Raw genomic sequence first — 25996 nt, 5'->3', positions numbered from 1 at the left:
GCCCGTCATGGGTTGTGTTCTGAAGTCAGTGCCAGGGCAGCATCTCTCTGTGATCACAAGTCTCTGCAGCGGCCCATGAAATCCAGGGCTGGATGCCCCGGGCCTGTCGTGCAGCCTGGGTGGCTCTCCCTCCAGAACCAGAACAGTCGGGTTGTCTTTAGTGAGATCAGGTGACATGGTCATTGTGTTTCCAGGGCCATGTACGAAAAATACTCATCTTTTGTTCTAGACTCTCACTTCCTGGGAACTGTGTGAAGGGTCAGGTTTATAGCATAGATGCAGAAAACCCTCTACCTGCTGTGTGTTTGGCAGACCAGGAGCAGCAGGTTGTGCTGTGGGCTGGTCCAAGCCTTGCTTTTCAGCATAAATTCAAGTGAGATTTTGGGGCAGAGAGATCAAGACTCTTGGTATCTGTGGTTGTGGTGTCCAGGATCCCCTGAGGTCAGGGGCAAGTGCACTGCCCCAGAACACCTTGGCTGGCATGGGGAAATCTTTGGAAGGGCAAGGCATTGGAGGGAATAGGTTTGGGGCTTTTAGAGATTGGCAGGGAGGAGTCTGAGGGAGGGGCTCAGCCCAGCAGGTGGGGCTCAGGGAGGGAGATGAGGTGGCCTGGCCATGCCTGCTGGGGCTGTGCACCCTTGGGCCTCATTGACCCTGGCCTGCAGCATGACGGCTGGCTGACGCACTCTGTCCCCTGTTCTCTCTGTTCACCAGAGGAGTAGATTATGTAGGTAAATAGGCAATTCCTTGGTATTTATGAGGTACTCTAGGAGAATGAATTAACTCTTTCCAACCATTCAATGCTTCATCAGGATACTAATCTGCTAAACGGTACCTCTGTGGTGTGTGAGAAATCATTAACTGCCTCAAGTGCCCACTTCCAAGCACTGAATTAATTACCCAGCTATTTCTAGCCCAGTGTTCATCAGCAGATTTACTGATCCATCATCTTAGCCTCTCTTTTAAATATTGGACTAAAGACATTTTTAGATGCTTTCTGGAAATTGTTACTCTTATAAAATGTTGCAGTTAGAAAGCTTTATTAAAAAAAAAGTGTTCCTGGACAAAAAACAGAGTGGGGTCAACTTTACATGTGGTCTGTCCCTTCCAATTTTGAGAGAATTTTTTGGGAAGAATGTCATGGAATTATTTTCTCCTACTATGATGAATAGCTTCAGCATCTGAAAGTTTTAGGATAATTTGTTTTGTAAACAAAAAAGCACAACGAATGGAACTATTTTGCCATTGTACTAAACGGTTTTGATTTTTTTCTTAATGAAAATTGGCTTAAAATGTTCCTTTTTAAAAAATTGAATACACCATTTAAAAATTCATCAGAAATGCTCTTACAGCAGTAGGTAACTCCCAGCCCCTCTGTAAGTATGTCGATTAATGGTACAGTATGTTATTGTCATAACTATGTTATTTCTTTTTAGGTTCCCATCCTTAGTAAAAAGGAGGATGTTTTTGCATATTTAGCTAAATATTCAGTACCAATGGTTCGAGCGACCTGGCTGATCAAGATGACTTGTGCCTATTATTCTGCCATTTCTGAAGCTAAAATCAAGAAACGTCAGGCCACTGACCCCAATTTGGGTAAGTGAGACTGTGAGCTGTCTTATGTTTCTCTGTGGGTTCTGCAGGTACCTGTGCTTGCCCCCTCAGGCACAGCCCAGTAGATGAATACCAGGAAGGGCCCTGGTGTGGCTGGAAGTCACCTGTGCTCGGTCTTGTTCATTGAGGACCACAAGCAAGTGCTGTCACTGTCACCTACAGAACATCCTATGCCTGGACCCTCAGCACCACTGCTGCTGAAATGCTGACTCAAGCCACTGTCAGCTCTGGGCTGGGAACATTCCAACCTCCAAACTCTTCTCCTGCTAGTCTCTCAATAACTGCCATAGTGTCTGTGATTCCACATCAGATTGTGTTGTGCTTCTTCATGTGACTTAAAGGTGATGTCTTACTACAGCTGGAAATCAGTGGAGATCCGGCACTGTGGCCCATGAGGTGGCCTAAGGCTGGCCCTCCTGTACTGCTTGGCCAGCCATGCTGCCCCTGCCTGCCTGCCCGCCTGCATCCTGCTGTCCTGCTGTGACTGTTTCTCCTGCCTGGCTGCCCTTCCCTAGGGCGTGTGCACACCTTTTTCCCTGCCCTGAGGCCAAGTCTCAAGGCTTCCCTCTCCCTTCTCTCCTCCTCCTGGTTGTGTTATTCCCATGACTATTCATCATCTGAAATTTTATCTTTAAAGTCTTCCCCCAGGACACACTGTAGGATGTAAAGCATCTAAAGGCCTTGCTGGTCTACCCACCACCATCTCCCCAGCACCCAGGGTCCCGCTGGCCCCAATGAGTGGGAGCTGTAAAGCTGAAGGGAGGCCACTTTCAGTCGGAGCCTTCACTGCATTGGTGACTTAGCTAGACCCTTGAGGTGTTGCTTTGTAAAAGAGGGGAGTCCGGTTTAGAAAGGTGCCAAGAGAAATCTAGGTAAAGGTGCCCACATAGCCCTTGAGGGGCTGGGGTACAGTGTTGGGCATGGTGTTGGCGGGCAGATGAGCCACTGAGTGGAGCTTGTTCTGACAGCACGGAGACGGATGTTACAAGTCAGAACACACAAACAAATGTGGTCTGAATTCTGTGACTGTCATCCTGACAGGTCAGCATTATCTTGTGTTAAAACAAGCAAGCAACAGTGACCTGGGTTTTAACAAAGAATGTAAATGTCTAGCAAAAAATCCAGGAGGAAATAATTCCAGTTAGCAGTGGCCACCTGGGTGTTTTCTCTACAGTGCTCTGAGCTAACCCCCTTCCCCTTGGGCTTATTATTTTGTTGATGGTGGGGGGACAAAACAGATTTCCCTTTGTGTTACTCTTCCCCATCTTATCCTTGGTGTGTCCTGTGTTCAGACTTCAAAACACACACACAGACACACACACACACACACACTCTCTGTCTGTTTCTTTCGGTTCCTCTTGTGTCTTGCCTGTGATTCTGTCAGGTTCACTAACACTCCTCCCCAGGCCTGGGCATGCAGCTGCTTGCTGTCCACCTCCTTTTTGATGACTACTAGGCTCCTGAAATCTATGGTGTAGCCAAACAGAGTCTCTTGATTCAGCACCATCCCTACTCTTATTCTTTCGGTGAATGTCATGAGCGGTCATCAGGTGAAGAACGTGGAGGCCTCGTTTCTTGTTTTTTGCTCAAAACCCTGCATTTAGTCCTTTAGCAGTGCCATCGGCTGTATTTTCAAAATAAGGCCAGAATCTAACATGTCCTCCTTGATGTCCACTGAGAAATCACTCTGACCAGATTGCTAACAGTTTTGGCCTGTGCTATTATAAGGCCCCATGGCTACTCTTGGCTCTATTCTTGCTTCTCTAGTGCCACCCTTCCACCTGATAGCCAGTGATGCTGACCAGGACAGGAAGCATGGCACCCGTGCCCTGAGTCCTCTCTTGGCCCCGTCTACTTGGGCACCTCTCGCAGCCGTTAGCAGCCTGCGGGCATGTTCTGACTGCAGGACTTGACCAGGCCGGGGATGCAGTTCTCCACGCATCTGTAAATGACCACGAGGTCCAGTTTCTGGCTCCATGTGGTCTTTGCCTGCCAAGGTCTCCGCTTGGCACCAGAATCACGAGCCACCACACACCTTTGTAGGTTCAAACAGCAATTCTTTATTCCCGCTGTCACACCGCCTCCACACAGGTCCAGGGACAATCGCGTTCTCCCGTCTGCCTGCACAATTCACCTACTCCACGAGGCTATCTCCAAATCCCATTTTAATCTCATGAGAATTCAACGGGAACAAGCAGCAGGAACACCCTAATCCCAGCAATAATCTTCAACCTCCAACTTCCCTAAAACCCATTGTCTTAAACTGGCAACGCCTTAAACTCAAGGAGCCGGGTTACTTCCTCAAACCTGATCAGCTCTAAACCCGGATCCGCCTTGGTCCTTGAGCAAGGTCACCTTATTAAAGCATGCATGCAATGTCTCATCGAATGTCCTCTAAGCAGCATGGGGTACACTTGGCAAGGAAATTTCGATGCGTCATTCCTACTTGACAATGGCCCTCAGCATTTGCCCAGATGGCTTTTCCTAGGAGAAGCCGTCTGAGACCACTTCAGTCGAGACTTCATCTCCCTGTCATTCTCTGTTCTGGTCTTGCTTCATTTTTCTTCACAGTTCTTGATACCATCTGATTTATCACATCTCATGTTAATTGATGGGTCATCTGGACGCATCTAATCGCAACCAAAAGAAGGCTGAAACTTTGGAAAATTTATTCAGCGCTGGATCTGTGGATCTGTGCTGTGTTGGTCCCTTAGGACCGTATTGATCTCTGGTATTCAGAAGAGGCTCAGTATTTCTAAAACATGAGTAATTAGACTGGAAGTTTGTGTTTGTGTTTGGGATATAATTTTGAGCATGTGTGTATTGAACTTACTTCAGTTCGTAGTCTTTGAAACTTTGAGCATCCGTAGCTGCAGTGGAGAGATGGTTCCGCTCCTCTCCTCACAGTCTCTGTGTTTTTGCATGTGCGTGTGCGCGCTACCCCACCCCCCCCTCCCACCCCCCACAAGCTTCATTGTGTCTCAGGGTTTTTTCTCTGATGATTGGTTTCATCTTATAGCTGATGCATAGGGGTGGAAAAGGAACGCAGGGGTGCTTCTTCCAGCTGAAACTCACGGCAGTTTAGGAGAAATGAACGGTTGCTGGGCCTCCTTGTTTTCAGAGTTCGCCTGGATTCCTGGTACCAGTGTATGGCCCAGGCAGAAGCAGGCCAAGCTCGGGTGTTTCGCTGAGAACGCCTGACTCCTTGTTGAATTCACTGGTTTCACTGTTAATTCCCTTTCACTGCCACCAGAGGCTTTTAGGCAGATTATATTCTCTCCAATACAAAGCTAGAATGTTCCTCGTTTGCCCACCTACAATGGATGGTTGACGCAGTTTACTCACTAGCTATGCTTTTTCTTCCTTCATAAGTAACGTAACACATATTGGTTCTGTTCATTTGTTTTTTTATTTTGGGTACCAGGGATTGAACTCAGCGCTCTTAACCACTGAGCCAAATAAAATATTTATATTTTATTTAGAGACAGGGTCTCACTGAGTTGCTTAGTGCCTCACTTTTACTGAGGCTGGCTTTGAACTCACGATCCTCCTGCCTCAGCTTCGAGGGCCACTGGGTTTACAGCCATGTGCCACCACACCCAGCTAGTTTTATATTTTGACTCAGTTTCTTTGCAAAGTTTTTCAGGTCATGAATCTTTAATTATCATTTTATTTTCAAATTATTAACCATTAATTATTAGTATGTATTATTGTGTACTTAAAACTTTAAATGGCAAATCCATGAAGATTAAGTACCAACTCTGCTATTTCTCACAATGGAGTATATAAGCTGTAGTTGAAAAAATGCTTAGGACAAAAAATGAAGCTATTTTTACGATGTGTGGCTGTTAGGAGTTTGCCTCTAAGCCCGGAGGTCCAGCAGCTCAGAACGAGCTCTGGGCTCAGGCTCTGCACGTTCCAGCTCTGCTGCTCCGTGGCGGGTCGACTGGGTTGTTCTCAGTTTCGCTAGACATGGACCTCGTCCACAGTCCTTGTTGCTGTGGCAGGTCCTTTAGTTGTCCTTAACCTGGAATGAGGCATCCCCCTTTCCTTCTCCTGGCCTGGCTGTGCGTGCGGGGGACCTACCTGTTGTTTTGAGAAGGTCCCTTTCTCTGATGCCTCATCATTTGATCCAGAGTGTTCCCTTCAGGTGGAATACCACAGGTGTGTATGGTCCTGGGCTGGGGTCGGGGGCATCTGCCAGCTTGCCCCACCACAAAGCCACCATTTGTTCTTTGGGGTTAGGGAGCAGTTGAAGTGTGTAAATGCACCTCTCCACATTCTCAGGAGTTCTTGGACACGGAAGGGTAGCGGGCCATAGATACTGTATGGAAAGACGTTGTTTTCAGGAGTCTGATCTGTGCTCTGCCCTGTGCTGCCTCTGGTGCTCGCTTTGTCTCGGCACCTCCAGCTTCTGTAAGCAAATTGTACAGTACATTTGGAAGCATTTGGCCGCATAGACACAGTCTTAATGCAGCCAGCTCACACTCTAAGCCAGCGACACAGCCAGGCAAGTACACACATATAGATGTGTTGAATTGGATTAAATCGCATCCACTTCAGAAGATTAACTTGCAGTAATAGGTTCTGTGCTCTGGCTTTGACAGAGAAAAGGAGAATTCAGCACATTTGGGGCAAGATTGACTATCAAGTGTCACCCTTTGCTAGTGCTGGTTTTACGGCTTCCGTTGTCTTGATTGTTCTTGGGGTGTGTGAAGTTGTTTTCAGTAGCAATGGCTTTTATTCCTTTGTAATAGAAACATATGTTTTATTTTCATTTCCCACATTCAGTTTTGGAACAGAGCTATAAAGCACTGCTGTTTGATTTTATTGAAGGGATTTTTTTCTAAAGTTAAGTGGGCCAGCAGCCACAAGGAGGCGACCCGTGGACCCTCACTGTCATCGTGCCCAGAGGCACAGATCTAAAAGGTAAATTGAATGGCTTGCTGCCCTGGGGAGCACACAGCCAGCAAAGGTGTGCCCAGTACAGTGTGTGTGCAAAGTGCAGGGGGGAGGGGCAGGCCAGGACCTCCAGCCTGTGGGTGATGCTTCCTGAGTTGTTTAAGGGGGAGGCTTGTAAAATATTGTCTTGAACAAGTCGGAGCAAATTAGGACAGAGATCTGAAATGCAGATGTATTAGGAAGGAAGAGTTTGTAATTCTTATTCCTCAAGAGACCTAAAAAATAAAGATAAGGTTGTAGGTGCCGCCGCATTTGGTACGTGTTCAAAGTGGAGCACCCCAGAAGCACACTTACAGGTGAACTGAGCTTTGTTTTTAAGGTAATAAGAAAGTTTTGTTGTCTTAAATGTTTGAACTCATCAGAGAACAGTTAATACTGGAGAATGAACAGCTGGAACTCACCTTGAGTTATTAAGGGGAGTCTTTGAACAGAGTGGGCAGTGCCCTTTACCCACCAGGACAGAACCCAGCTCCCTATCTGTGATTCACCTGTTCTGATAGTCCCACAGAGCTACAGTGTTGTCACTGTGCTCACAGAGCCCTGGCCTGTGGTCAGCAGGCTTGCGGCCTTCCGACTCTTCACATCCCCAGATGGAGACACCTCCAAAGGTGTGCTAGGGAGGGGGTTTAGGTTTGCTGAGAAAACTTTCCTCCTGATTGTGCATTGTCCCCTGGCCCTTGTGGCCCATGTGATTGGTCAGTGCCTCACCAGCCCTGCTGGCCTCTGGGCTTTCTGTGGGGGTTGCTGTGGTGTCTGCTGCACAGTGACGCCACGGGCCCCGTCTTGTTGTGGAGGTCCCCTGGTGCTGTGTGTTCTGTTTTCTGATCATTCACACACTCCAAGAGGGGTCTTTAGGGGTGAGGAGCTTGGTGTGCAGGTGTGCCAAACCCCTCAGCTCAAGTGTTCGGCGTGGACTCTAAAGCGTGTATTGGGTGCAAGACGGAGAATGAGGATGCTGCCCTCCAGGCGGTCCCAGTGGAGGGGTGGATAGACAGTGTTTGTCATCATTGTCCAGACAGTCTGAACATCGGAGGAGAGGGAGCAGCTAGTGGTGGTGGAGTGCCCTGCGGGAACTTGGTGCCTCCAGGGAGGGTCATAGAAGAAGTGACTTGGCAGTTCGGTTCTGAATGGAGGCTTCCCTGGGTGGGGCGGGCACTCTGACATAAGGTGGTGTCTGCAGAGAGGCAGGCCACCATATGCTGGGCTCATCTAGTGGCCAGGGTCACCTTTGCTTGGTCAGTTGCAGGGTAGGGTGCGGGGCCTGCTGGCCTGTCTGGTGGCAGGTGGCCCTGAAGGGTCCCCTATTGTAGTTACTGTTATGGCCTTTCCCTCAACCTCCCGTCTGTGAAACAGGGTGGTTGGCAAGACCCCTGAGGCCACTGCTGCTTTCTATTCAAAGAAGCGACATCTAGGTGCCGAAGGTGCTCGCTACTCCTGGGATATCATGGTGTCTGGACATGCTGGGCATGCAGCGGGGGCAGGCCCTTGGTGCGCCCCATCTGCTACCAGGGCTGCTGCTGTTGCCAGCCAGACGACAGGCGTCCTCGGTCGTCATCACAACAGCCCTGCATGTAGATGCAGTGTCCATTTGTGTGAGAGGCACCCGAGTCTCCTGGTCTACCTTCAAGCTTGGCTGTGGGCTCCTGGAGGCAACCAGGAGGCTGGGGGATATTGGTGGTGGGGGCAGCGACGGAGGAGTCACGAATGTCCTTCTCACTCTGCCCTGAGGGACACTAAGAGCAGGGCCAAGATCAGGCTGCTGTGAAATCTGAGGCAGAGACGGGACGGCTAGCTGGGGGTGCTGGGTGTAGGCAGGGGGGATGGCGGCCCGGCCTGGCCTGGCCTGGGCCTGAGGTCTTTGTCAAGGAACGTGGGTCAGAGGCTTCTCTGGATGCCTGTTGGTGGCACTACCCTGGGCACTTCTGTTTGCCCTTTGCCTCCTCTGTGCCACCTGAAGGTCTATGGGAACCATACCAGAGTCAGATGAGAGACTTCCCTCTGTCAACTCCACTCCTGGAACTGTCCTTATCGCCCCAAATACAAAGAAGAAGCAGCCGCCCTTCTCTCATCGTGAGTAATTAATTTGTGACATATTCACTGAGCCATTTGGCCTGCAAAAATGAGCTCTGCTCACATCAGAGCTGACAGTCTGGCTTCTTATCTGAGCCAAGCAGCTCACTCTTGGTTCGGGTCCTTGAAGACGTTGCCTGCTAACTTTTAATTCCAGGGATGAGCTTCAAGTCAAGACTGGCTGCACGTGTTCACAATATTCCTTAGCTCTCCTTTCTCCTAGAAAGGAGGTATCAGCCTTGTTTACTATGGAAAGAACCCTGAAAATGAGAAGAGCTTAAACGACCTTAATTTGAATTTATACTTTGCTTAGGCATGAAAATAGGCCTTTAGATGAGGTGACACTGGCTATGTGGTCAAAGCCATTCTCCACTAGAAGGAACTGGGCTGCAGGGCGAGACTCTGGCATCTGCAGGGTTAGGGTTAGGGTTAGGGCTTTGACCACATAGCCAGTGTCTCTTCCCCAGAATCTTCCCCCTAAAACTCTTAGTATCCATTAATGAATCATCCTGAAATAGTTATTTCTTGGGAGTGGCAAGATTTTGGCATTCTTCAGTATAAAAGGACTTTTTCTCATCAACTGTGGTAAAATATTATTTTCTCTTAAAAAAAAAAGTAGAATGAATCTAATTCTTTTGCTTTGATTTCCAGTGGAGTAAGACCTGCTGTATTTGCACCTCCATTGGTGAAGAATGTTTTTTCTTCTTTTTTAAAAATGTGCATTTGGACATTGTACAGGCTCATGGAATCGCATGCCTCCTGAATTTTTTAGCCAGAAACACTCAGTGTTCATTTTGATGTTCTGGTTGTCCCAAAGTTGGCCAATGGGAGGCCCTTTAGCTTTTTTGGGGTCCTTGGGCATGACAGTATTTGTCTTAGGGCATCTCGTTGGCTTTTGGCACAGAAAGCTGCCCTGGGCTCACTGTGTAAGTTTTTGCCTCTGCTCTGCAATCAGCCTTTTTTTTTTAATAGGAAACTGATGCTTTCTATTCAAAGAAGCGGCATCTAGGTGCCGAAGGTGCTCGCTGCTCCTGGGATGTCATGGTGTCTGAGCCCTGTCCGTGGGCGAACCTGCTGATGAATGTATGTGAGTGTGAATAAGAATTTGTATTCTTATTCCCACTTAACATTTCCATTTATCTTTAAGGATATTTTTATTAATGTCCTTGATTTTATGCTTGTTTTATTTCTACTACCTGGAGGATGGCATGATGTCCAGTAGCACAAGCAAGGTGACTCACCCTGCTTACACACACACTGGTTTCAGAAGTGCATCCTGATATTTCAGAGGTTTCTGGGATTCCATTTCTCTGTATTCCTTTTTAACTTTGGGATGAATTCCAGCAGTACACTCATTCTGTGGTTGGAGGCACTGCTTCTGTTTGTTTTTCATCTTAGGTTTTACTGACTTTTTCAACATAGCCTCATGTCTCGGACACATAAACCTTGGTGTGTCGAAGCATCGCTCTTTTGAAGGTGTATCCTGGGGCCCTTCCTCCACCCCTCCACATCGCTCTTCACTCCACCCTCCCGTGACCATTTCTGATTAGCTGTTAGTTTAGCCTGAGGGGTTTTATTTTTGCAAAAGTGTGCAATGCATGTGTCTTGCTTCCCTTCCTCCCTGCACGGGAGCCAGCATGGTAGTGGTACGTCCTGGTGCCTTGCCCGGCAACATCCTGGAGACTCCTCCACATCCTTGTGGCTTCCTGGTCCTCCACCAGGGCCGCACCTTGTCTTATTTGTTCATTTCCCTGTTAGCGGACATTTGTACCTAGTCTTCTTGCTGTCATTGGCATAATTCCAGTATGTGACATTGTGTATGTGCCGCTCTGTATTTGTCAAGGTGTGCTTTTAGGGTAGATTCCTCAAGGCAGGATTGCGTGGTAAAGGGTAAGCATGTTGGAAAACAATCAGAAACCATTTAAAAAGATTCTAGAAGTACACAGTACTTGGGAATGTGGCACTGAGCTGTGCTGTTTCCTCTCCCTCCTGCATGGTCAGTGAGGTGACGTGGACACTACTGAGATTGGCCTTCTCTGTGCATATTTCCTTGTTTTTACCCAGTGACTCTTCCCTCTTCCCGGGTCCCCTCCAGGACAGCACAATACAGTTAGCTGTCACATCTCCTGAGACTTCTCTTGGTGGCAGCTGAGGGGGGGGGGGTCCTCTGTTTTGATGACTTTGATGGTTTTAAGGAGTCCCCTTGGCCACAGTGTAGGGTGTCCTCTGTTGGAGTGTGTCGCCTGTTTTCCTTATGGTGGGGTTGTTGTTGGAGAAAGACTGCAGAAGTCAGTGACATTCTCCTCTTGCTGTCACCATGTCCCAGGACCATGGATGTTGACTCCACCAGCCAGCCAGGGCGTGAGGTTCTTCGCCCAGGCCCTTCCCACAGGCCTCTTTGGGAGGATGTGGGCATTCTCTGCTTAGCTTCAGGAGTTCTTGAGCTCAGAGTGTCTGGGGAGGCACATGGAGTTCTCTGCTAGGAGGTTGGCCTGTGTGCCTGAGCCCTGCCTGCTGCACACTCTTGCCTTGAGTATCACGTTTCCTTGGACTCGGAAATTCATTTTGTGCTCCGGGCTGTACGTCTGTGCCGGGTTTTTGTTCTTGCAACTAAAAGGCTCAGGGGTCACTCTAGTTAAACTAGGCTAACTGGGCTGCACGAAATAACCACACAAGAGACACAAATACCTTTTTGTTTGGGGTCGCTGTGACGGCTCCTCTGACCTTAAGGGTCTGCAGAAAGAGAGAGAGAGCGCACATGCTGACCCTTTTATTGAGGAGAAGCTATTCAAATGAGGCAAGGGGTCAGGTTTCAGGGGGCTGAGTCTATGATGTCCACTGTCAGCAGGTTGACTGACACCTGGGTAGGCCACACCCAAGGGCACAGTAAGAGGAGGGGACACACACAAGGCACTTCCATGGAAGATTCTATCCTAAACAGGGCAAGGGATTATATTACAAAGGAACAGGTGAGCATAGCTTCACCCATGGGGCTGTAGCAAGACACACCCATTTCTGTGACTGAGCGCCTCAGCACCCAGCTGGGGAGTGTAACTTAGTCACCCATAAGGTTGGCCTCCCACATGTCTGCATTATTCTGTTGACCAGTGCCTCCAGCTTTGTCTAGGCAGAGCTCTTCAGTTGGCCTGTGTCCCTTTGCCCGCCCGCCTCCGTGGGGGCTTTGAGTACTTCTCACCTTTTGGCCCTGCGGGGTGCTTCGTGCTCCTCCTGTGGACTCCCTGTCCCACTACAGAAACGTACAAATTCTAGCCGGGCTTCCTGTGCTGCATTATAAGTCCTTATGCCTCATCATTGCCCTGTGGAAACGGACTCCAGCTTTTCCAAAGTAAAGATGTGACATTCTCCTCTTGCTGTCACCATGTTCCAGGACCATGGATGTTGACTCCAGCTCTGGGCTCTTGTGCACCGTGTAATGGCGTGGGTCCTTTTCCCCATTGGAATCAGGAGCCAGTAACCAGCCCAGACATTGACCGAGCAGCGAAGGGGACTTTGATTCTTGGCCACGAATGGGAGAAGTGGGAGGGAAGCTCACAGATGGGCTGCCCGCCCTGCGAGGTCCACGAGGCTACGGGGGGAGGGCAGAAGAAACAAGGGACAGGGAGGGCCTTGGCCTCCTTCTTGAGAGTGGGCAGAGGTTTTCTGGGAATTTGGGCACCACCTCCTTTTGCCCCGTTTGTGATTTTTTTTGGCTGTTGTCATGGCAGTGGTCAACTGTCATGGTGCTGGGGGTGTCATACACCATGTAGGTGGGGCACAGTGTAGCTGCACTGGCCTGCTGGTCATTCTGGCCATCTTAGATCCATTCGGCTTAAGTTTTAGAATCATTTCAGACCAAGTGTCTCCAGTCTTCTGGGTGAATTCTCTGGAATAAAGTGGCTCTAGGGTCCTTTTCAATGCTGGTATTTTGGAGTCAAGGAATATGTGGACTCTATTCAGCTAAGAATCCGTGAGTTACCAGGCTGTCTCTGAGTGTAACACAGCTCAAGAGCAAGGTTTGCTTAAGTGACCATACGGTGCATCAGTGACAGGCCTCCAGAAACCAGGATGGGGTGGGTTCTTGGGCGGGGCTGGGATGGACTGGCCTGCTGGTCTGCCAATGCACAAGTTTTTTGTGTTTTAGAGCGTTTTGGTCCAGAGTCATTTGCATGGTCACCTGGCACTAGGACGTTTGTCGACTTTGTGTCCTTATGAAGTGCTGGTGGCTGGCTGAAGGTCGTTCAGAAGCAGACACTTGGCGGCACCCGCATGTAGGACCTGGGCACGAGGACAATGCTGCTCTCCTGACACCTAAACCACGGCTGATGTTGAAATACATTCCAGTGCAAAGTGGAAAGAGCAGTGGTTTATTTTTGCCCTTTAGAAGATTGGGGTCCCCCCACACTAAGCTCTGTGGCAGAAGTTGGGGGAGGAACAAGGTGGGGGGTTCTGGTGGCTGCAGTGCCTCCCGGGGAGCCGTCAAGGAGCAGGTGCAGATGTCTGTCACCAGTGCTGCTCCACCTCCTCTCCTTCCCTGGAGGGCCTTACCCTCCTTAGAGGCCCCTCTTCTCCCATCTAGAGCACCGTCCTGTCCCCCAAGCCTGTTGAGGAGTGCAGAGAGGTGGGCGAGTGGCCAGGTCTGTTGTCCTCCCCTCCTGGGGCAGGGAAATCTTGAGTTCCATTTGGGGGGAGGGGGCAGGTCCTTAGGGGTTAATTGATGGCACCAGTGTACCTTGTGGAAGGACTGCCCCAGTTCTGTGCTAGCTTAGCATGGCCAGGGCTGCTGCTCAGTAGCTGCAGAAGTTCGAAAAGGTTGAATTGGAGGAAACTTGTGGTGACCATAACATCCCTTTCCAGCAGGTTGCCACCAGGAGCTGAGCCTGCTGTGGCAGAGTTCAGTGTGGGTCCCTTGGCTAGAAGGAGACCCTGAGGCTGTAGGCGTGGAGAGGATCGGGGTGATGGCTGTGTGTTGAACAAGAAATTCTTGTTTTGGGGGCTAAAGTAGGAGTGTGGTTGCCACATGCCTTGGTTTGGTGTGTGTCGGGTGTGATAGGGACAAAGGGCACATGGAGAAAGCACGCTCCGTGTAGCGTGAGCACATCTGCATTCTAACAGGAGCCAGAGCTGGGGGCTGACAGCAACAGGGAACATGCATGTAGGGTGTCCAGTGCTGTTCCCATATCAGATGCCACTCACGGCCCCAGGGAGGAGACACAGAGGGCTCCACACTGCCTGCTGGCCTCGCTTGTCCCTGCTTCTCCACCTCGCAGGGCCTTGGGCTCCCGTTCTCTGTCCCTGAGATCTTGGAGCAGCAAGTGTGTCCCAAGGCTGTGCAGCTAGTGCATTGCCTGGGGATGGTCCTGTTTCCTGGGGGTGTGTGGTCCCTTTGGTTCCACCTTTGCCTCTGAAGCAACTTCCCTTGTCTGCCTTGGCTCGCAGAGGAGTGACCCAGCTCCTCCCAGGTACAAACAGGCTCTGGGTGCTGAGTGACTTGCCCCAGGCCCCAGAGCTGCCAGGGACCTGGAGTTAGGAAGGAGTGGGCTGGTGCCTCCTGGACTGGTGGCCTACGTCAGCTTCAGTGAGGTAGCATGCCCCAGCCAGAGAGGGCCGGTGCCTAGGAATGATTGCCAACACCGGCTCTCCACACAGTACCGGGCCCCGTCCGGGCTGTGTCTGCTAGATTGTAGAACCTCTGTTCTCACCGTGTGTTCTAGGAAGCATTGTGTCCCACATAGGTAATGTCCCCACATTCCTGTCTTCACATGTCCGGACCTGTTTATCCACCTGCCTTTGAATATCTCCAACCTTTAGAATTTAGTGTATTCAAAATGGAGAACCCTGAAAAAGGTTAAGACTGGGGACTGTGTTGATGTCTGTATCCTGATTGTGACACTCTGTGGAGCATTACAAGATGCTACCTTTTGGGAAGACTAGGTGAAGGGCAGGTATGTTTCCCCCCTCATGACTATAGGGGAATCTACAAGGAGCTCAAAATACAGTTTCATTAAAACAAAAAGTTGATGAAAACAAACTGAACCCTCCCTCCACATGGCATTTGGTGCCACTGAGGACTGCTCAGCACCTGGAGGCTGCCCCTGTCCCTGGCTTTTGTCTCACTGCAGGGCTGGGCGTTGCCCTCCATCACAGGGTGTCTCCCTCCCCTGCCCCCTCCTCCAGTCTCCTTGCTGGACATGGTGGCCCACCTTCAGTTGGTTTCTGCTGCTTCCTGAGAGTCTTAATTTGCATACCTGGACTTGCTGCTGCTTTGCTCAGAACCCTTTGGTGCTTTATCCTTTGTGATAAAAGGCCACCTTGTGTAGTTGCCCTGCCTGGATCAGAGTCCTCCGCAGATTTCTGGATGGGGCTCCAGTGCCAGAGTCATTTGGAGCTGTGTGTCTCTCCAGTGCCCTCTAGTGGCCGTCTGCGCTGGCGTCTGAGGACTGCTGGCCTCGGGCAACACTCCTGGGCTTTCCTGCCCTCTGCGATGCCTGGGAGCCCTGCTGCTCTTCCCTCTGCTCCTCCTGCTGCACCTTCTTTGGGATGTGGCTAGGATGCCTGCCCCGGTGCTCCCACTCCTCCCTGTCCGCAGCCAGAACAACACCCAGTGCTTCCCGTTGTTCTCCTGCTCTCTGTCCTCCCTGTAACCCTCATCCCAGCAGGTGTTTGGCACTTGTTGCTGAGTCCTGAAGGCTTCTGTGGGGTGTCTGCTGGTCTCTAGTCCTGCACTATCTTCTTGATCCTGAAGTAGCAGTACTCGGCTGTGCGCTGTCCTTGTCCAGTAAATAAGACCAGTTAAACATAGCACTGCAGTGTTGCTCACCAGACAGCACCGACACTCATTGCCACTAAACACTGTGACATGCAGGTGGCTGTTTTAGGGCAGGACCTTCAAAGCCTCAGGAGTCCAGCGCTCTGTTCTCTGCAGCATTTTCCACTAAAGACCAGCAGCCCACCCAGGCTCCCTACCCTGCCTTCCCTCATTTCCTGCTGTCCAGCCAGAGGCCCAGATTAGCCAACTGGTCATTCAGCAGAACATGGCTGTCTGGCTGGTGGGCTGACTGTTGGTCCCTGTCCCACTGGGGCCGTCGTTTCCATGGGGCCGTTCTCATCCAGTTGCCAGTCAGCACAGTGGCCTCCCGCTCTCCCAGTGAGCAGCAGATGAATGGGGAATTTGGGGCTTCCTCCAGCTCTCTCTAGGTGTGACCGAGGAGCTCTTAGAGCCTCAGGTCATGTTACATTTCAAACATGCAAACATCGAAGTGTACAATAAAGCCCAATTCGCCCTGACCCACGTTCCCAGGTAACTCAGGCCACTCGTGTTCCTGCCTCTCATCACTCTTGTCTCCATTTCTTTTAGTGAAATCATTTTGAGGCACTGTCTTTACTCATGACATACAGATGATTTCCTACTGGTGGTTAGACATTTCAAGAAAACATTTCGTATTTACATATACTTATGCATAACAGTTTCGTTGATAGAAATCATGCTTTATAGCTACTCCATTTAAAGTATTTGATTCAGAAATTGTGTTCGCAGAGTTGTGAAACCACCAGACACATCTTAGAATGTTTCAGCACTGCTAAAAGCCACCCGTGGCTATTCTTGTCATTAAGGCCCTTCCTGGGGCTGTGGATTGGCTTGTTTGGACATTGCCTGCCACACAGTGTGTGGTTCCTAGGAGCCAGCTTGGTTCAGTGGTGTTGTGGCATGTGCCATCAGTGTCATTCCTTGTTATGGCTGAATAGTGGCTCTCTCCCATACGTGCGCTGCATTTTACTCGGTGGATTAACATGAATTGTTCCGCTCTCTGTCTCTGCTGAGTCCCACTGTGTTCCGTGCACATTTGTACCTGTCTGTGTAGACGTAGCTGCAGAGCTGTCAGCTATGTGGGATCCTCACGCATGGTCTTTGAGGAACAGTCCTTTTCTGAACACGCTTCCGCCCAGTGAGGAAAGAGGGCTGCAGTTTCTGTCCCTACCACTGCCTCTTCCTGCCTGTTCGCAGTAGAGCTGGCCTAGGCCTCTGTGGTATTGGTTTGCATCGCTGATGGCCAGTGGTTTTCAGTCTTTCGAGTCTGCTTATTGGCTATTTATCTTCTTTTGAGAAGTGTCTATACAATCCTTTGCCCATTTTAAATTAGGCTATTTGACTTTTTTTTGATTGTTGAATTGTAATAGTTTCTCACTTATCCTAGGTTCAAGTCCTTTATCAAAAGGTTTTCCTGTATTTCTTCCAATTTGTTATTTATGTATTTATTTTTTACTTTTAAGGATAGTGTTCTTTCACCAGGAACCCATTGTAACAACACAAAGTGTGATAAATGGTGTAAAATCTTTCAGTCTTTTATTGAATGTTTGAAATGGAGCATGCAGCAGCTTACATGTGCCTAAGTTGATTTTTTTCCCATTTGGTCTGTGCCAGAGCCGGGCTAACTAAATCTTCTCATCCTAACGTTTCGAGGACTTCTTATTGTCACTGTGGAACCCAGGGAACACTTTCCAAGAAGTGGGTTTCCGAGGTGGAGCCGTCACCTCTGAGCTCAAGTGCTGTGCCAGTGATCACAGTGCCTGAGCTGGGGGCGAAGCGAGCAGTGGTCGGTCGATGGTGTTCGAGATGATGTTAATTCCTAGTTGAAGCTTTGCTCATTAAGGGCTGTGGAGCCACCCGATGGTTTTGAGCTATGCAGCGGACGCTGATCGATTCCATGGTATGTACAGTGGTGCTGGGTGTTGCATCAGCTACTGGTGCTAAGTGAGGTGACCAGAGGCAGGCTGTCGGTGGCTGCTCTGTCCATCAGGTCAGGCCTCACTTCTGTTTTCTTTCTAGAAACATTTCATTTTGTCTTGAGGATAGTGCTAAGAGCTCCTGCGTGTCGTTCAGCTTCTGTTTTGTGTGCACTGTGCCAGTGGTGCCTCCTTATGATCAGTGGTGCATCCTTACGCCCATTGGTGTGTCCTTACGGTGACCCCAAGGCATGTGTGTATTAACCCAGGTTTTGCAGAAGAGGAAATTGTGACTTAGTAGGGGTTAGGTAACTTGTTTCAGGCTGCACCCCTGGCGAGTGATGGAGCCGGGGTCTGGAGCCCAGCACCATCCTGTTTCAAAGCCTGTTTTTCTTCTGCCACTGAATGCTATTCTATGGCTGCCGAGATGGCACCACAGCATCAAGCACCTCTGTGACTCTCAGTGCCAACCCTCGTTGCCGAGGGTGCTCTGGGTTTGCTTCAAGTGGAGGCTCCTCTTCTGCCAAGCCCCCAGCCTCCCCTGATATCCCCTGCAGGCTTTGTAGGCTGAGCAGGAGCCTCTTTCCCATGGCAGATGTCTGCCCTCCCCACAGTTTTTACCAATGGACGTGCTTGTGCATTCAGGGTCGCTCTGCCTGGTCTCTGCTGTTGGTCTGCTGCGTCTGTGTGCAACCCCACAGTGCCACATCCGCACAGAGTTAGGTTGGACTGCATGAGCCCTGAAATGCCCCAGGCTCAGCCTCTGTTCTGGGCTGGGCTTCAATGAGAAGGAAGTGTGACTCTGAGATTCTGTAAGGTAGCGGGAGCACATCAGGAGGAAGACCCCTGACTCCACTCTCAGGAACAGTCGTGTTCATGAGCTTTCCAGGAACCTGCCTCCTGGAAACGAAATTCTCCACAGCAGAAGAATGGGACCGTGGCTTCTGAGTTGTTTGAATCCAGGGTCAGAGCAGCCTCCTTGGTCATTTTCTGCCTGTGGGCCTTTCTTCCTCTCTCCGTATCACACCTACAGTCTTTATCCATTCCCATTTTCTTCTTGTCACTTGAGACTGTGTCCCTGTTCCAGTCCAACTACACGAGAAGCTGACAGAACTGGGCCATTGTCAGTGGTTTTTGCTCAGAGCTTCCTGGCTGGGCTGTGGTCGTGCAAACCAGTAATCCCCATGACTCAGGAGGCCGAGGCAGGAGGGTTGCAGGTCCAAGGCCAATCTGGGCAACTTGGTGAGAAGTTGGGCTGGGGATATAGCTCAATTTCAGGGACCTTTAGGTTCAGACCTAGTACCACAGGAGAAAAAAAAAAAGTCACAAAAACCTTCTGTTGCACTGTCACCCCTTGGGGCTGACAACCACGTCCAAGTTCAAAGCAGACCTGTGTGTCCACTGACCCTGTGGTCCTTCACGGCACTGAGCTCTCTCCACAGGTGCAGGGCACATAGCACAGACTGCCACACATCATCTTCAGTTGCCAGTGGCAATCATGGGTATGTTCTGGGTTTTCATCTTCATCACCACGTCTTTCGGCCCAGGCCTCTAAATCAGTGTGGTTGATGTGATGATTTAATGCTCTGTTAATCATAGCTAGGGCCCAGTGCTGAGAGGGCTCATCCGTGAATTCCTAGAGGAGTCAGTTATGGAGAGGTGCATTCAACAATATTTAAAAAGGAGGTATGCAAATGTCTGTTAAAACATCCAAGTGCACATTGAGGAGGAAAGATGGGGAGATACCGTTGGTCCTCTGTGTCTGTGGGTTTTGAATCTACAGATTAAACCAACCCTGTACGGACAATAGAAGATAGGTGCATCTATTGAACACATGGACTCTTTTCCTGTCATTGTTCCCTAAACAGCACAGCATGGCGGCAGCTTCCATGACATTTACACCCTATTGGGTATCGGAAGTGATTTGGACAACTTAACTGAAGGTTTTGTGTAAATGCCACACCTTCCTATGGAGGAGGCTGAGTGTCGTGGATTTTGGTAATGGGTGTGTGGGTCCTAGAACCAGTTCCCGTGGACGCTGAGGACTGACTCTGTATGTCCAGGTCATGCACTGTAGACATGTGTCCTGATAAGGAAGGCACACGCTGTGTGGACTGGGCAGTGTGTCATCCTTAGCTCTGGAGGCTGCCCTGCCCTGCCCTGCAGGCATGTTGAGAACAAGAGCCACCCTGCCACAAGTTAATAGCAAGGACTGCCAAACAGAAGCTGGGGTGTGGGTCCTTGTTATTTTTATATTTGCTCATTATAGCCAAGCTAAACTCATCCCCCTATGGCTGGCTTTTGTTGAACACACGGATGTCCTGAGACTGCTAGTCCACGTCGGGGAACAAGACGGTGGAGCTGTTGGTGACTTGGTGCTTTGTTTTCAGTGGGATGAGCAGTCTCAAGCAGGTGTGTGCGGTCAGTGGAGCTTTCTGAAACACTATGACACTCTGTGGATAGAATGTCAACCTTTGGTTTGATCATCAGCTCATTGCTGGAGTTCAGTAGCCTTTACATTTTAATTTTAACAAAAGCACAATTAGAACAAGTGATTTAGACCAGGACTTAACAGAGTTATCCCTGGTGCTGTTAGCAGTACTTACCAAGTAAGAGCAGAGCACTTGGCTACCCACCAAGTAAGAGCAGAGTGCTTGGGTACTGACCAAGTAAGAGCAGAGTGCTTGGGTACTGACCAAGTAAGAACAGAGTGCTTGGGTACTGATCAAGTAAGAGCAGAGCTCTTGGGTACTGACCAAGTAAGAGCAGAGCTCTTGGGTACTGACCAAGTAAGAGCAGAGCTCTTAGGTACTGATCAAGGTCTAATTTCTGCTCATGACTTTTGTTAGAATGGAAAGAGGAGAACCTGGGCTGAGGAGAGGAGGAAGGCAGCGCTGTGTGGTGGTATTCATGTAAGGTGGTCTCTTCTGATGCTGCTACACTGATCCTGGTGGAGGTATGGCCACCAGCGTTTCGTTCTTATCCGCAGAATGGGCTAAAGCCGGCACCGCATCCCTTGTGGTTGCCAAAGGCAACACACTGATTTAGTTGGTGCCTCCATGGTGGATGTTCGTGAATAATTTTAGTAATTTGTTTTTCTGGTGTTATTTTTCCCACTTCCTTTCTGGTGTCCGACATTCCCTCACTCCTTACTGTGTCTGACTCCACCCCTCCCGTGCTGAGGCACATGCTGGTGAGGAGCAGAGAGTGGCTGCAGGTCCAGTGCTGGCCAGGCAGCTGGGCCTGTGTCCTGGGCACAGCTGCCATAGTGCGTGGTGCAGACAGTATAGGTGGGAAAGCTTTGCAGGCCACTTCTCTTGGCAGGAAGCCAGAGTGCATCTTAATGAGTGTGTTTGAAACCTGAGCTGGACCCTGAAAAGCTGAACCCCAAGTGAACTGCCTTCTGATCTGAGACTTTGCTTTCTTCTGCTGAAGAAGCTAGCCTTGGGATAGCCCTCCTCTACTGCTGTTTCCTGTTTTGCGTTTGGTATTTTTGTCATACTTACTGTTGCATCACACAGAGGATCATCAGACGGGTCAAATTCAAATGTGGATGTGTTTTCTCCTAGGCGAAGGGTCGCAGAAACTTAAGGGTAGGGTGGCTTTTTCCTCCCGAAAGCTGGCAGGCTCTGCTGGCTGCTGCAGGGCAGGCCACCTTGCACTAGCATGCGTGACTTCAGGGCTTGGGGTGGGCTTGCTGTTCTGAACTCTGCTTGCACATGCAAAGACCATTTTTATGTTGTATTTGTCCAGAGGTACCCCACCACTGAGATGCATCCCCAACCCTTTTTATCTTTTGAGCTAGGGTCTTGCTCAGTTGCTCAGGCTGTCCTTGAACTTTTGATCCTCTTGCCTCAGCCTCGAGTCACAGGGATTAACAGATGTGCACCATTGCACCCAGCAGTCAATTTTGGATTTATAAATACATCCTCAAGATAATCATAAAGGAGAAGAAAAATGTAATTCTTAAACCATCGTGTCTAGAATTCAGTGTATATCTCTATTTTAAATGCAGAGTGGACGCAGATATCTACTCGGTACCTTCGAGAACAGCTGGCCAAGATTTCTGACTTCTACCACTTGGCGTCCACTGCGAGCGATGGCCCTGTTCCTGTACCCCCGGAGGTGGAGCAAGCCATGAGGCAGTGGGAGTACAACGAGAAGCTGGCGTTTCACATGTTCCAGGTAATTCCTCCAAGGCCTGCAGGGGGCAGTGTGGCATGCTTTTAAAAAGAGCCAGTTCTGTGCACAGATGTATGTTGCTTAACGAGGGTACCAGTGCTGAGAATGTGCTCCCAGTGGTCTCATCACTGCACCACCATGGCCTGCGCTCATGCCCACCGATGCCATGCTGAGTGCCTGATGCATGTGTGGTCTGTCCACGACTATGTGACTGCAGTTATGTCCTGTGTGTGTTAATTGCATCTTTATATGAACCAACACATTCTGAGAAAGTAGCCTGACGTCTTTTATGACATCATGACACCTTTACCCTGGGATGACAGCCTCTTCTGCATGTTCTTCTCCAGCTTTCTAGGATGTCAACCTTTTTAGTGCCATTAATTACTTTGCAATTGTGCTTTTAAATATAATCCTTATAAGCACCTTATTTTGCAAAATTGGATATACTTATTTAAAAACTCCCCTGTACTGATGCTTCCTGTCTCCTAACACATCTCCTTTAGGGCTGAGTTATTCCAGAGAAGGTTCATCTTCATTTGGTTCAGCTGCTGTTGAAAATGCAAACAGGCCAGGAGCTGAGCTCTCCCCAACTGCTGATGTGCTCATGTGTTTACACTTACCAGAAAGGGGCGCAGGGGGCCATTTGCCTCATCTTTTTGATGAGGAGGTGTGAGGCTGGAGTCATATCATGAGCACAGACTTTGAGTACCTACTGTGTTAATCAGAGGAAGGGGATGTGCAGTTTTCTACATTTGCTTCTTAGAACCTTAATGATAATATTCAGGTGATATGTGACTTTTTCTAAGAGCTCAAAGTAGGAAAATAAGGGGTTCCCTTGTGGAGTTACATGGTTAGTTTTTAAATCACCAAAAGCAACCCTCACAAACCTGTTTCGATTTGTCATAGAACTCTGTCAGTTGGCCTTACCCTGAGTGTCTGTGAGTTTTTGTGAGCTGAGAATTTAGTCTGAATCTTGGAACAAGTATATGTTAGCATGTTTAATATTTTTGGAAAGATTATTTTACATTGTAGGAACATTGAAATCAATGTCGCTTCTATAAAAGACAATTAGGTCATATAGTGGTGAACATGACTGAAACATAAATAAGCTTGTGATATTTCAATTTGCCCATGTTCTGAAATGTGCACCAGACCTTAGTGCTGATCCACACACAGGCTCGTGTACAGATACACAGGCTCGTGTACAGATACACAGGCAAGGAGATGTACAAAGGTATCCAGAGGAGGGGCGGTTACATCTATGAAGGCTCTTTTTTAATTAATTTTTTTGAGGCTTGCATTTACCATTTCTTGTACTTTAGCACAAAATTGAATTTTTATTCATTTAAAAAATATGTATTTAAATAGACAAATACTTTGTCCTCACTGAAGTTCATTTTAGTGGTCTAAAGTTCCCTTATAACCATTTTTGACTTACTCTCAGAATCAAGAAAACTAGAAATTAATAGTACCTTGGTGTCATGTCAAATAAGGATCACTGTAATTTATAATTGATTAGTATGTTTTCACACAAATCCTTGTTGACTGTTGTGGTGGGTCCTGGTGATACATAAAGTTTACTAGGAATAGAGCAGGATTTCACACTAACTAAACTCAGTTTGTTTCCATGTTGCCGTGAATGTACGTGTTTTTTTCCAGAAAATGGGTCATTTTGTTGTTATTTCGAAGGTTCTTTCATTCTGTGACTCATAGTACAAAACTGTAACAGAATGTCACATACTTGCCTGGAGCGTCATGAAAGAACATATTTCTGTTTATGTGTATTTGAAGGCAGTAGGCAGAAGGTGCATGTTGCGAGGGAGTAAAATTGTGAGTCGAGGGGAGAAATAAAGAATGTCCATGCACTTCTGCCCCTTTCAATGCTTTATTCACTCAAATTACTCAATACAATTTCACTCTATAGGTTCTTAATCAAGAAAATGACAATCCTTAATGCTAGGCACTGTAATAGACATAATCAATTCACATCAAACAATTCTAGATTAAACAATTGTAGATTAATTCTAAGCACTGCAAAACACTCTTAATCATGACAGGCTCATGACATTCCCTCTGTAGGCTAAGTTCAAATGTCAGATCAAAAGTCTTAAGCCTTAGGCTTTATGTGCAGCAGATGCACACTCACTCAGACCACGGCGATCAGGTCCAGAACCAACGCAGGCTTCTCCTAGCATGGAATGGACAACCAGTTGAGGAGAGGGTCATAGGGAGAAGTTGTGGCTCTCAACAAGGTCCAGACGAGGCCGTAAAGTTTGAGAGCAGTGAAGATCATGCAGAGGATCAGGAAAGATGACTAGTGATGGGATGTCAGGTCCTCATCAGGCTCTCCAGCTTGAGTGCATCCTTGTTTCGGCTGGCTGAATCCCTGTTCATTTGCTCTATTATTTGTACTAAATTTTGGGGCTTTTAACTCCCCTTTTAATCTTTATCAGCTACTACCGGATTTCTCAGTGATACCATTTACCCTGGGGTCAGAAACATCTGGTCTGGTGGTCTCCACCCTGATCTTCCCACCTTTCCCTCTTTTCAGGCGAGGACAGCCTGCCAGGGACTTCACTCTGTTTATCTGGGTGAGGGGAAGTGACTTGTCTGAGGCCATACTGGAGGGCTCTGTGGGTGTGCCTGGTGAAACTGCAGGTTTCAAACTGGAGTTTTTAAAATGGAGTTGCTTAGGCTCAGGCCTCAGGCCATGCTCACAGTGCTGATGGTGTTAGGTCAAGATGAGCACTCGCCTAGCATGTTCAAAACTCTGGGTTCCACCTCAAGCACCATACTCCATCAGTAAAGCAGTGGTCTGTCTGATGGTCTCCACCAGCCTGGCCCTCCTGGAGCCGGTTAGTGTGCTGAGTTGGATTGTTTACACGTGATTGTGCACTGCTTCCATTTCTTTGTATGACAGTGGGTCGATATGTTGATTGTTGCTGTTGTGTGGAGGGCTCTGGGCCTGGGGGGGTTTCCTGACTTCCCTTGAGGTGGTGATCCGAGCCGGGTGCTGTGATGGCTCGCCATGCTGGAATCCAGGGCTTCTCGCATGTAGGCAGACACTCAGGAGCACTTGGCCCCTGACCAGCTCCCCAGCCCGGGGATCTGCTTCTTTCCAGCTATCACTGTTCATCAAGTTTCCATCCCTGAAATCTCACCATGGACTTGATGTGACCCGGGAATGTGAGAGCTTTCAAATGTCCTTTCTTGTGGGAATTCATTGTTCTGAATTAGAATTTATCAGATTACCAAAAAATAAAAATTCCCAGGCCAGTCATATTAAAAAACCCTAGTTCTTCATGGATTATAATTTGGACTGTGGCCAACAAGACCGTGTCACTGTGACACTGAGACAGTAGTGAGGTGGCGCCTAAGCTGAGGACTCATGGTGCCTTGATGCGTTCACTGGTGTTTCTCTAATGGCACTGGCGAAATTTTCTTTGCCCACTGAAGGAAGGATTGCTGGAAAAGCATGAATATTTGACGTGGATCCTGGATGTCCTAGAGAAGATCAGACCGATGGATGACGACCTTCTTAAACTCCTGCTGCCGCTGATGCTGCAGGTACAGTAATGGGACCTTGAGCCAGCTGGTTTTATGGGCAGGAAAAGTCAGTCTGAAGGCAATGATTAGGTAAATAGAAGTAGAAAGGGGAACAGTTCCCTTTAGAAGTGGAAAGAATGAATATCTGCCTCCAAAGCAAGTGTTTTCAGAAGAGGTTTAAAGAATTTTTTTTTCTAAATTTTATATATTATTTATTTTTAACTTTTAATTTTCTAATTTCCATTTTTTTTTTTTTAGTCATTCATGACAGTACGGTTCATTTTGATACAATTACATAGACATAGAATGTCTCATTCTAAATTAGGCCCCCACTCCTGTGGATGTACACCTTGGTGGAATTCACTGTGGTGTATTCTTATACTACGTAGGAAGACTTGTAGTGACCTTCAGCAGTCATGTCCGTGGTTTTTGGTTAACGGGTAATCTTACTGCACTGGTCTCTCCCGCGTCTGAGCTGAGCAGACAGCCCCTGGAATAGTGCCCCCCGCCGTCTTTTAGACCGAGTGCTGTGAGAACAAAACAAACCTCCTCCTGGTAGAGTGCAGAGAATCTCTACCTTCTTTTGATAATTCCTTGAGTCCCTGGCAGGTAGGATTCTTCTCATTTTGTGATGTGTCTAAGATGTGATGAAATTTAAGTTCGCCAAGTGGGATTCATTAGAAGCTGTTCCCCATGGAGAAGTCACACGAGCCTTTGATGATTGGAGCAGTGCCCGTGTGCTCGGGGAGCGGCGGCCCTCCCTCTCAGCTGCTGCAGACACCTGGCCTGTCACGGGTCACCAGCCAGATGGGCTGCTGAGCACCTTAGCCGCGACCCTGTGGACCCAGATGTGCTCTGTGTGTAAAAAGCTCTCCAGCCTTCAGACTCCCAGGGGAGGAAC

At 48.7% G+C, this 25996-nt stretch overlaps 1 protein-coding gene across 7 annotated transcripts in view; it reads left to right on the top strand.

Annotated features, from left to right (window-relative positions):
- Med12l (mediator complex subunit 12L) overlaps nt 1–25996 on the top strand; it is a 275089-nt gene that overhangs the window by 37041 nt on the left and 212052 nt on the right. For all 7 annotated transcript variants that reach the window (XM_078043553.1, XM_078043550.1, XM_040269994.2 and 4 more), the window contains exons 5-7: nt 1437–1596; nt 21383–21552; nt 25006–25116. In XM_078043553.1, the coding sequence (XP_077899679.1) occupies nt 1437–1596; nt 21383–21552; nt 25006–25116 (441 nt within the window). The remainder of the gene's footprint in view (nt 1–1436; nt 1597–21382; nt 21553–25005; nt 25117–25996) is intronic.

This window comes from Ictidomys tridecemlineatus, chromosome 3, assembly GCF_052094955.1.
Source record: "Ictidomys tridecemlineatus isolate mIctTri1 chromosome 3, mIctTri1.hap1, whole genome shotgun sequence".
In the NCBI taxonomy this organism is placed as follows: domain Eukaryota; kingdom Metazoa; phylum Chordata; class Mammalia; order Rodentia; family Sciuridae; genus Ictidomys; species Ictidomys tridecemlineatus.
The sequence above is the reverse complement of the archived record's forward strand: the minus strand, read 5'-3'. Positions and strand labels throughout refer to the sequence as shown.